This window comes from Microcebus murinus, chromosome 16, assembly GCF_040939455.1.
Source record: "Microcebus murinus isolate Inina chromosome 16, M.murinus_Inina_mat1.0, whole genome shotgun sequence".
NCBI classification, from domain to species: domain Eukaryota; kingdom Metazoa; phylum Chordata; class Mammalia; order Primates; family Cheirogaleidae; genus Microcebus; species Microcebus murinus.
The window spans coordinates 59,032,087-59,044,219 of record NC_134119.1 but is presented as its reverse complement, the minus strand read 5'-3'; the positions used below and the strand labels follow the sequence as shown (position 1 = coordinate 59,044,219).

General features: G+C 54.2%; 1 protein-coding gene across 1 annotated transcript; it reads right to left on the bottom strand.

The window, feature by feature from the left end:
* Positions 1-7,332: 7,332 nt before the first annotated feature.
* Positions 7,333-11,165, bottom strand: FFAR2 (free fatty acid receptor 2). Its single transcript, XM_012775043.3, has 2 exons — positions 10,954-11,165; positions 7,333-9,792 (listed from the first exon to the last, which is right to left on the bottom strand). Coding segments are annotated over exons 1-2 (996 nt in total). The 5' UTR covers positions 10,956-11,165; the 3' UTR covers positions 7,333-8,798.
* Positions 11,166-12,133: the final 968 nt, after the last annotated feature.

The window sequence follows — 12,133 nt, the reverse complement described above, 5'->3', positions numbered from 1 at the left end:
AGTAGCACTGACACTTTGCAAGCTGGACAGCAGTTGAATGAGTGGTGACTCATAACTGATGTAGCAGACCTGTGAAACTTGAACCCTAAGTCAATAGGAAAAGCCCAGGGCGAGCCAAGTGTCTGTGGCTGCAAATACACAGAGCTTATGATCTGGTGGCGGCAGGTGTCTCTGGAAATTAGGGCAAAGGGCTCTAATAACATAAGGAAGATAGGCTACAAGTTTATTTAGAAAGAATCCCCAGATCTCTTCCTCAATTCTCTGATGCTGGGCAACTGCCCTTCATCCACGAAAAAATTGGAGTCTCATTCCTTGGAGAGAACACAAAGGGTTTTTAGGATCCGGGACACCAGGCAGAGCTGGAGAAGGAGCAATATCATGTCAATAGGAGATGAAGGGAATACTGGATGTTGGGATTCCCAGCCTTCCTCTCCATTTGGCCCCTAAATTGCTAGCAGTCCCACTTTCACCCTCTGGGCAGGAGATCAGAACAGTCTTTCCTAGGAGATTTGATCAGCCCAAGAAGGCCGGGCACTCTGGGAGGCCGAGGTGGGAGGGTCGCTTAAAATCAGGAGTTCAAAACCAGCTCTTGAGCAAGAGCAAGAACCCCGTCTCTACTAAAAATAGAAAGAAATTACCTGGGCAACGAAACATATATATACAAAAAATTAGCCGGGCATGGTGGTGCATCCTCTCAGTTTGGCCCCTAAATTGCTAGCAGTCCCACTTTCACCCTCTGGGCAGGAGATCAGAACAGTCTTTCCTAGGAGATTTGATCAGCCCAAGAAGGCCGGGCACTCTGGGAGGCCGAGGTGGGAGGGTCGCTTAAAATCAGGAGTTCAAAACCAGCTCTTGAGCAAGAGCAAGAACCCCGTCTCTACTAAAAATAGAAAGAAATTACCTAGGCAACTAAACATACATATACAAAAAATTAGCCAGGCATGGTGGCGCATGCCTGTAGTCCCAGCTACTCGGGAGGCTGAGTCAGCAGGATCACTTGAGCCCAGGAATTTGAGGTTGCTGTGAGCTAGGCTGACGCCACAGCACTCTAGCCTGAGCAACAGAGTGAGACTCTGTCTCAAAAAAAGAAAAAAACAAAAAACCTGCTATTGAAATGTAGCAAAGTTTCAACTCTATGACTACAGGAGTTAGAAGAAAGAGAAAAAAAAATTAAATAAAAGAAAAAAAAAAGAAAAAGAAATGTAGCAAAGTAAGCAAGTTCCTTATAGACACGAGGGGATAAATATTTTGTTGAAAAGAGGTTGAACTGATAAAAATAAGCAGAACAAAAATGCATCATATCAGCTGGTGACAAATGCAGTGAAGTCAGTTACTCAGGAAAATGTGAGTGAACGTAACAGAGTGGGTAGAGGGGACAGCCCTTCGAGCAAATGAAGTTGGGGTCACGGGCTTCCCGAGAGATGAGGAATCGGCTGAACAAAGAACGGCAGGTGCAAAGGAGCTCAGGCAGGAAGGAGCTTAGCAAGTGAGAGGTGAGCTTGGCTGGGCAGAGGGACAGATGTCCAGTCCCGCAGGGCCTTGCTGGCTTTGGGGAAGGCTTGGGATTTTATCCCGAGGGCCCTGAGAAGCGTTCTCGGAGGTCTTTAAGCAGAAGAATGGAATTGCGTTTTTAAAAGATGTCCATGAGAAATGTGTATATAGCATCTCCAGGTTACTAGACAGCGTTCTAAGTGCTTTGTAGGTACAATATTAAACTCGCTTAATCCTTGTAATAACATGATGATGTAGGTGCTGTTAGACTCGTTTTTTTTTTTTTTTTTTTTGGCAAGAAAACTAAAGCCCAGCAGAGCCGAGTTGCACAGTGCTAAGCCAGAATTCAAACCCTGTCCCCCTGCTTCCTCCCTGGACACCCTTTGGCTGATCCAACGGAGGATCAGGACTAGACACGGTGACTCTTACCCCTCGCCACACTTCACAAACACCTGCAGAGCTTTACAGAAAGGTTCTGGCATTTTTAGAAACTCCGAGGGTGACTGTGAAATGCAGCGAGGGCTGAGACTCAGATTCAGGCCAGGGGCTTTCTAGCATCCTCCGAGCTCCGGGATTCTGTCCTGGCGCCTTCACGGGGATTGCACGCCAGTGGAGCCTGGGGCAGTGGGCGACAGCTCTGGGTTACTCCTTGGGCCTCCCTTCCCTTTCTTGGAGCCCAGACGCTCTGCCTGTCCCCAGCCACAGCTCCTCACTGGTCTCCATCCGCTCCCAGCGCCAGATGCCCCGTCCCACCTCGGAACCTCAGAGGTCTGTCTCCACCGCCCTCCCGACTTCTGAGGCTAAACAACTGCACACCGCATGCGCCACGTTCTAGCCCCCCTTTCTCTCCCTCAACGAGCTGGCAGGTCGAGAGGGAGAGAGACAGAGTGCGTGCATCTTGTTTGGAGGAGAAGCTGGGAGTCCTGGGCCAGGGGCCAGGAGACCGTCTTCCTGAGGACTGGTGTGTGTCACCTCGCGTCTCTGAGCCTCAGCTTTGCTTATGAAGCACAGAGAAGATGTCTGTTGTGTTTCTTTCTTTCTTTCTTTCTTTCTTTCTTTCTTTCTTTCTTTCTTTCTTTCTTTCTTTCTTTTATTTATTTATTTTTTTGAGACAAGAGTCTCACTCTGTTGTCCAGGCTAGAGTGAGTGCCGTGGCGTCAGCCTAGCTCACAGCAACCTCAAACTCCTGGGCTCAAGCGATCCTCCTGCTTCAGCCTCCCGAGTGGCTGGGACTACAGGCATGTGCCACCACGCCCTGATAATTTTTTGTATATATATTTTTAGTTGGCCAATTAATTTCTTTCTATTTTTTTAGTAGAGACGGGGTCTCGCTCAGGCTGGTTTCGAACTCCTGACCTCGAGCAATCCGCCCGCCTCAGCCTCCCAGAGTGCTGGGATGACAGGCGTGAGCCACCGCGGCCGGCCTGTTGTGTTTCTTATAAGCCTTCCAGAGCCCCTATGACCTGACACAGCTGTCACCAAGCCCCAGCTAGCGGCCTTTCTTTCCCTGACACAAACTTGGGTCGTGCAGAGGTTGCGTTGACCTTGAACCCTTCTCTTGGGACATTCTTCCTCCAGTTGTTAGCATGCACGGTTCCTTCTTGTCCTTCCAGTTACAGCTCACACGCCACCTTGGCGTGGCCTTCCCAAGCCACCTACTCCCCTCCTCAGAGTCCCTCTCTGCACTTGACCCGTCTTTACTGCCTTCGGAGCACTAAGCACCACCCCAGAGCGCCCTGCTGGTCAGTTTCCCTGCCTGCCCCTCCCGCTGGAATGGGAGCCGCTGAGAGCACCCGTCTCGTCCTTCTCGTTCCCGGCTGTGCCTTGGGCCCCTGGAACAGGGAGGGCCTGATGCAAGGGAGTCCCCAACAAGTGTGGATGGACGGGTGGCCCATACCCGGGGAAACTCCAACCATGTAATGTTCGCCACCGCACTTTAGAGACCCCACGGCTGCACACGTGGGTGGGCTTTCCACTGAAAACGTCTAGATTTGGTGGCGGTATATTTACATTCCTGTTTCCTCGAGGCCGGTCGGTCGTTGCGCAGGCTGCCAGATGTCGGGGAGCGCGATGCCAGGAGAGAGGGCGCTTGAGATGACGAGAGAGGCGTGGAGGGCCCCTCCCTGGGTAAGCTGCCCGGGGACGCCAGGGGGGGGCCCGCGTTTGCAGAGCCGCCTCCCACGCCCACCGCTTGGCCTTTCGCCTCCTGCGTTCACCAGGCCGCTGAACCCTTGCCAAGTGGGTTACCGGACTCCTGCTTCTGAGAGCCGAGAGATCTTTGGCCCAATTTCCTGCATGGATGTGCACATTGTAGATGAGAAATGTCCTCATTTCCTGTGACGAGAAAGATAATGAAAAGGAAAAAAAAAAAAGGAGGGGCAAAGTATTTATCCACAGGCGGTAGAGCCAGGTGAAAAGAAGAAGTAGCAGAGAGCTGGCGCTGGGAGGCGGGAAGTTTGGAGGAGCGGGGTTGGGACCCTGCTGGTGTGTTTCCCCCCATCTCCTCTGCAGGACCCCCTCGCCCCCTCCCCCTCCCCCGCCTGCGCCGACCACAGCGACAGCCGCAAAACCACACTCCACGTGAGCTCCGGCGAAATGAGCAGTTTTGAGGAAGGGGGACGACAGCATCTTCCCCAGAAAGGGGAAGTGCAATGGTCAGCGCGGGTTCCCCTTTCCTGCTGGCCGGGCCCTCGGGTCAGGCCCAGCGAGCTCCACCCGCCCCTGTTTCCTGGTAGCGGCTCTGTGGGCTGCCAACTGTGTTATTCATTAACTAGGCACTAATATTTCTGTTTACCCATCTGGCATCCTGCTGCGGGGCAGGGGTTCGGAGGAGCCCTGCAATCACGCAGCCACCCGGATGCCCCTGGACCAGGCCCAGCCAGCCTCATTTGGCTCGTGCTTATTGTGTCAGGAGCCCCGTGTGAGAGCCCTGTGCTGTGCGTGGGGGAAGAGAAAGTGTTCCCGAGGAGGGTGTGAGCTGCCTGCCACCTGAGCATATGCACCGCGAGGCGCAGCCAGGGACGCGCCCGAGCTGGCTTAGGAGGGCTGCTCGTTAACATCTCTCGCCAAACCCACGTTCTGCGTCTTCACGGTGGTAGAAACGAAGGCTGGTGGGAGCGTATATGCAGGAGAACTTGGCAAGTGCTAGAAGTCAGAGGCTTCCTAACCTCCTGCTACTGCCCTCCCACCCCTCCTCTGCTCCTACCAAGAGCTAGTTGTTAAACATTTTCCAATACACCATTGGAAACATCTGTTTACCACGAAGATGCGTGGTAACTTGTGAGGCCTCCTTCTGGCTATTTTGTTCTTGAAAAATCCAATTCCAGTGAAAGAGGAGACAGTCTCTCCTACAGGGAGCTGCTAGCCCTGCACGTTCGCATAGCGCTCTGTGCTTTCTTAACTCTTTCACGCACAATACCTCTTTGATCCTAACAACCGTCTCCCTTTCCGTGGGAGGCAGAGCCGCCAGGGTGGTCTTCTTAAAATGGAAATCCAGACCCTTCTCCTCTCTTGCTTCGAACGCTCCAATGGCTTCCAGAAGCTCCTAGAGTAAATTCGGACCCCTCTCTGTGGCCTAAAAGACTTGGCATGGTCTGGTCCCTGCTCAACCTCCTTGACTTCCTCTTCTGTCACTCTCTCCCCAGTTCACAGCATTCCAGCCCAGTTGGTTCTCAAAGTGTGGTCCCTGAGCCGGCAGCATTGGCGTTGCTGGGAAGCCATGAGAAATGCCCAGCCGGCCGCCTGCTGTCATGGTTAACCCTGTTCGTCAATTTCACCGGACGATGGGGCGCCCAGAAATTTGGCTCAATCTTATTTCTAAGTGTGTGTGAGGGGGTTCCTAGATGAGATTAGGATCTGAGAAGTAGACTGATTGAAGCAAGTTGCCCTCCAAGTGCCCTCCCCATGCACGTGGGCCTCGTCTAATTCACCGAGGGCCTGCGTCGAACAAGAAGGCAGAGGCAGGGGGAGTTTGCTCTCTTTGCCTGACAGCTTGACTCTGGCTCTTGGTGAAGAAATGGGCTGATATACCAAGTGACCTGATGAAGGTCAAATACTTTTAGGTAAGTAACCAGCTAAAACTTCACCCTCAAAGTCTCAGACCAGGCCGGGCGCGGTGGCTCACGCCTGTCATCCTAGCACTCTGGGAGGCCGAGGCGGGAGGATCGCTCAAGGTAGGTCAGGAGTTTGAGACCAGCCTGAGCAAGAGCGAGACCCCAGTCTCTACTAAAAAAAAAAATAAGAAAGAAATTAGCTGGACAACTAAAAAGATATATATATATATATAAAATATTAGCCGGGCATGGTGGCGCATGCCTGTAGTCTCCGCTACCTGGGAGGCTGAGGCAGGAGGATCGCTTGAGCCCAGGAGCGTGAGGTTGCTGTGAGTGAGGCTGACGCCACGGCACTCTAGCCTAGGCAACAGAGCGAGACTCTGTCTCAAAAAAAAAAAAAAAGTCTCAGACCAGGTGCAGTGATTTTCTTATAAACTCAGTAAAGCAAATGACTTCGTCGCACACTCTCCTGGCTAGCAGGAGCAGCCCCGGCCCTGGGGAAGCTGAGGGGCTCAGCGTGGGGAGGGCTTTGGCAGTTCTCTGCTTCAGCCCTGAGCAGATGCATGGGTTTCCTCTGGATGGCTCTTTGCTGTCTTGAATATTATTGGAGATTGGGAGAAACTATCTTGCTCAGACAGTGAGTTCCCGTTTAAACAGCCCTAATTCCTCGAAATGTATCTGCCATCTGCCTTTTTCGTCTGCAATTCTTTGCTCTTCCCTGTGGAGCCACCTAGAAACGCCATCTTCTGGGAAATGGACCTTATCTTGTCGCAGCCACAGATGCAGCATTCTACTTAATTCTCTTTTTTTTTAAAAAAAAATGTTATTTCTTTTTATTATTAAAACCTGTATGGATGCACAAGGATTGTATGCATGTATGGGGTGCATGTGACATTGTGATCATGTGTCAGTGAGAAAAGCAGCCGCTCTGAAGTCAGGAAGAGCTGGATTCACACTCCCTCCCACTTACCAACCTTGGAAAGTCACCTCAACTCTCTCAGGTCCTGTCTCTGGCATAGTGTCTGGCGCTTAATATGCACTGTGATTGTCATTATTCCTACTATCATATATAGTTGTTGTTTTTTTTTTTTTTAAGGCTAATTAAGTGAAGCAGTGGGAGTGGAGAAGGAGCACAGGTATTACATAGTTTTATACATGCAAAACATTTTTGGTTAAATTTTCTGGGCTTGATTCCCTGAGTTAGTGGCCTTTTTAAAAAATCTGTTGTCTCAGCACTGAATGTGCTACTGACTGGGTGTAAGTGGAATGGGGTTATTATCGCCTTATCTATACTCTTTCTTTTAACGTCACCCAAACCAAATGAACTTTTTTGGAAGCTGGAATACATCACAGACTTATAGTGTGCCTACAGTCAGCTGAAAAATCCCAGATTTTTTTTTTTTTTTTTTTTTTGAGACAGAGTCTCACTCTGTTGCCCAGGCTAGAGTGCCGTGGCATCAGCCTGGCTCACAACAACCTCAAACTCCTGGGCTCAAGCGATCCTCCTGCCTCAGCCTCCTGAGTAGCTGAGACTATAGGCATGCACCACCATGCCCGGCTAATTTTGTCTATATATTTTTAGTCGGCCAATTAATTTCTTTTTTATTTGTAGTAGAGACGGGGTCTCACTCTTGCTCAGGCTGGTTTCGAACTCCTGACCTCGAGCGATCCTCCCGCCTCGGCTTCCCAGAGTGCTAGGATTACAGACGTGAGCCACCACACCTGGCCTGAAATCCTAGATTTTTTTCTCACGTATTACTACCAAACCATTCTGTAGTTGACTACCTAGTACATTATTCCCATCATTTTTAATGTTTACTTGTTACATTTCTGAGGGTACGTCTGTGTGTTACACATGGTTTGATGTCTTAGAGCTAAATAACATTCTATAATTTTTCAGCAATTTCATACATGCAGTCTCCCCGAAGAAGAATTTCCTGGACAGATCGGGCTCCTGACCCCACGACAGGCGTTCCCCACGCTCAGAGGTTCTGTGTGTAGGTTCGGGGTGGCTGTCTGTATTATTTTCACATGCCCCTGTGTGCCCTGGGTTGCAGACTACTGGGCGAGGGGCCGGCAGTCAGTTCACGAGAGAGAATGTTCTAGCAGTCCTTACTGTGGCGAAATGAGTCAGGCAGGGGGAATGGGGAAGGGAGAGAGGCACAGAGCCGGCAAAGGAATGGCGTGACATGAATTCCTGGGAGGAAAAACTTTGACAATAGGGAAATTGCAGGTTTCTGAGCAGGAGGGTAACGTGTTTTAAGCTCCCACGGAAGACTGAGAACCGTGAGTCGGGGCTCAGCTTGCACCCCCTTTCTAAGACCGTCAGCCCCTCTCTTCACGGATCTAAACGGGACTCTATCAGCACCCTCGTACTTCCTGCATGCATCTGCATATCAGAACGTTTCAGGGGGTTTCAAATGCATCGCCTTCCCCTTCGCTACAGCTCTCTCTCTCTCTTGCGCTTGCAGAAACCTGCCAAAGACTGTGGACACCCGCTTCAGAGTTTCATGATCTTTATTCCCAACCTGCCAGGCCAGGCTGTTTTTCCCTGTGCCGGTCTCTGATTGCTGCATGCCACGCCACCTCCTGGCCCGCCCGCGGTGCCAGGAGGAAGGAGATGAGACCCAGACCTCAGGCAGCTCCCATTGGTTTAACGGTGGGGGAGACAAGATAACGCGTGCAAATAAATGGTGCACGCTTTAAAAGCAACCGGTCAAACTGATACAGCGACCTCCAGATCATTAGAGGTTTAAACCCTGAGTGAGTGAGTCCTCCCTGCTGGTCTCCCTGGCTCAGAACTTTTCTGAGCCTTCTCCGACCTCATTTAGCATTTCTCTCCCATCTCTTTCCCATCAGTTTCTTTCTAGCCCCAACGGCCAGACCAGCGTCTAGGTGCTGTTTCCAAGCCTGTAGCAGGAGTACTGCAGGACTCTCTGCTTGGTCGCCTGGTTCCCTCCAGATCCCAGCCAGCCTGCAAGGGCGGGATTCCTGTTAGCTACGCTGCTTCTAGCCTCACGGTGCTTCTGTGCTCAGCCGTTGCTTCTTGTGCCGTGCAGCTGTGCTCCCGTGGGAGGGAAAACCAGTCAGGGAGGGAAACCAAGCTGGTGCGAGGGGTTTCTGCAAAGTCCCAGGCAGGCATCGGATCCCTGAGTCGGGACTCCGGTCCCCTTCTCGCTCCCTCCTCCTCCTCTCCCGGGCCACCCAACTCCTGTGCAACCCAGGGCGCCTCCAAAGGTCCAGGGAGACGGTTTGCTAGTCCGTGGTGAAGTCGGAACTCGGCATCCCGTCTGTCTGGCTCACGCCCTTGTCCGCGGTGGCCGCCTCTGCAGGCTCCTTGCCTCTGCGTCTCAGCAGGGAGGAGCCCTGGCGGCGCAGCACCTGCAGCCCGTGCCCAAAGGACCTGCGCACGGCGGAGGAGGAGAAATAGAAGAGCACGGGGTCCAGGCTGGCGTTGAGGGAGCTGAACACCACCGCGAACACCCGCCACGGGGGGCTTTGTCCGCTGTAAAACCCCACCAGGTGAGACACGTTGTAGGGCCCGAAGCACACCAGGAAGTTGAGGAGCGTCACCACGGCCAGCCCCACCGCCCGCCGCCGCCTCTGGGCCCCGACGTGGGGCTGGGTGAGCATGATCCACACGAAGCGCCAGTAGCAGAAGACGGTGACCGCCATGGGGACCAGGAAGAGCACCAGGCACAGCTCCAGCCGCACCTTGAGCACCACGTCCAGCTGGTATGGGGTGAAGTCCTCGTAGCAGGTGATGTCGTTGGCATTTCCGGCCCGCTGGGTTGAGTTCAGGTACTGGACGACGATCACGACGGTGCAGTGACCGAAGGACATGATCCAGGCCACCAGAGCGGCGATCACCCCGTACAGCGGCCGCCGGGACAGCTTGTACTGCACGGGGAAGGCCACCCCCAGGTAGCGCTCGATGCTGATGCCCGCCAGCAGCCAGGTGCTGCAGTAGATGCTGCTGTAGAAGCCGAACCCCGTGAGGGCGCACACGACCTCGGGCAGGCGCCAGTGGAAGTTCCAGGCGGTCTCCGCGACCTTGAAGGGCAGCAGCAGCAGCAGCAGCAGGTCGGCCAGCGTCAGGCTGAGCAGCAGGATGTGCACGGGCGCCGGCTGGGGCTGGCGGACCCGCCCCACGAACGCCCGCAGGGCCAGCAGGTTGGCGGGGAGACCGGTGAGGAAGATGACGATGTAGGCCGTGAGGATCAAGGAGCTCTGCCACTGAGGCAACATCCTGGAGCAGGGTGACAGAGGGCGGCAGGGTCAGGGGGCCCCCCCGGTCACAGCCTGCGGTCCCCTCCCGGGTCAGGATGCGGACATTCTCCCCCGGACGCTCCCCTGCCCCGGCCAGTGGTGTCTGCGGCTGCCACTGCTTGCTCACGCCACCTGCCAGAACTGCCCAGAGCAATTATTGACTTTGCCTGGGGCGGGATATTAAGCGGTGGTTATTACGTTTGCCGTCATGTGTCCCCGGGGGAGACCAGCCCTCAGCTTCCCGAGGGAATCGCCCCTGCAGTGTCCCTAGCCTTTCTCCTTCCATCCTCACAGGGACAGGAAGTTCCCGTTATCAGCGTCTGACTCTGCCCAAGCCTTTCTCAGGGTAACTAGGCCGTGAGAACCCACGTGCCCAGCCCCCAGCCCGTCTTCCCACCTCCCTTTCCTCTGCTTTTTTTTTTTTTTGGAGACAGAGTCTCACTCTTGTTGCCCCAGCTAGAGTGCCGTGGCGTCAGCCTAGCTCACAGCAACCTCAAACTCCTGGGCTCAAGTAATCCTCCTGCCTCGGCCTCCCACCATGCCCACCTAATTTTTTCTATATATTTTTAGCTGGCCAATTAATTTGTTTCTATTTGTAGTAGAGACAGGGGTCTCTCTCTTGCTGAGGCTGGTCTCGAACTCCTGAGCTCAAACGATCCACCCGCCTCAGCCTCCCAGAGTGCTAGGATGACAGGCGTGAGCCACCGCGCCCGGCCCCTTTCCTCTGCTTTTGCGGAGTACGGATTCTCCCCCACTGTGTCCACCTCTGCCGGACGCTGGGCTCTGGGGCTCTGCTGAAAAGGGGAAGCTGGGGCAGCCTGGAGGGGTGCAGGGCGGGGTGGCCGAGGGGGTGAGGACCAGCCAGCACTAGCTACGGAGGCGACAGAGGGACAGCCAGAAAACCCACCGGCCTTAACTGACACCTGGGCCTGGTGTGTTGACCATTCACACAACTCCTCTTCTGAATGGGGTGACTCAGTTTCCACTTGGTGTGTAGCCCTGGCTGCCCGCCCCTCCCCCGACCTGCCTCGCCCCTCCATCCTCTCTCCAGCCTTGATTTCCGGGACCACGTTTCCTTGTCCCCCCCCCCCCAGCCCGCCCCACCCCTGCATCAGCTCCTGTCTCTGAGCATGATCCTTACATTTCGGCGTCTGGCGGCCTCCTTCCAGTCTCCGGGCACTGTCCCCTCACGTCCTGCTCCCCGCGTGGCTCCCCAGGGCGCCTGGCCTCGTCCTCATTCCGGAGAGACGGCGCCTTGGGGTTCGACCTGAAGAGGAGTCCGTAAGCTTCTAAGGAAAGAGGAACGGAGCTCCCGCCACTTGCTGCCCCCACCTTGCACAGGAAGAAGTGGCAAGGGACCGTGCGGGCAGAGAGCTTTATACCAGCGCGGGTCACGTGGGCAGCGGGGGGAAGGCCAGGCACGGAGCAGTCCCCTCTCAGACCCTAGGTGAAGGCCTGGGTGTGCCGCTTGTCACCATGGAGACCCTCACTGTGATTCCCAAACACAGATTTTTCTGTCCCTCATTCCTGAATTTTATTTCATCTTTGAATTCCAGGCATTTTTTTTTCCCCCACTCCCCACGTCAGATTATTTCGTCTTCTCTTTCCTAGGCGATTTCGTCTACGACTCTACTCGTTCTCAGGAAAAGAGGTTTCCTTCTCCATCTCCCGCCGTCTGTCCCCGACAAGCGTCTCTTGCCCCCTCCCCGTCGAAACACACGGGTTTCTCCAAGCCTGTTCCGGCGGGAACGGTGTGGGACTTGCAGCCGTGTAGATGCGGACTCAGATCCAAGCGCCTTCACTGGGACCCGGAGGCAGATTCGTGTCGTGGGCGTCAGCTTCCTTTTCAGCCAGGTGGGCGCCGAATAAATACGCACATCCCAGGATGTCTGCGAGGCCCGATGAGCTGGCGGGCCGGTGCTTAGCGCTCAGTCCAGGCCCGTACGCTGCGGTCCCTGCTCTCCGGCCTGTTGGACACCTTCGAGGACAGCGAGCCGCCTGGCGAGATAGCCAGAGGCTCAGGGCAGGCACCTGCCATCTTACCTGGGAAAGACGGCGTCACTCATTCGGGAGGCTTGAGTCCAAGTGCCCGAGTGGCTCTTTGTAGGGCAGTGATGCTCGGGTTCCATTCTTTTTTTTTTTTTTTTTTTGAGACAGAGTCTCGCTTTGTTGTCCAGGCTAGAGTGAGTGCCGTGGCGGCAGCCTAGCTCACAGCAACCTCAAACTCCTGGGCTCGAGTGATCCTTCTGCCTCAGCCTCCCGAGTAGCTGGGACTACAGGCATGCGCCACCACGCCTGGCTAATTTTATATATATATATCA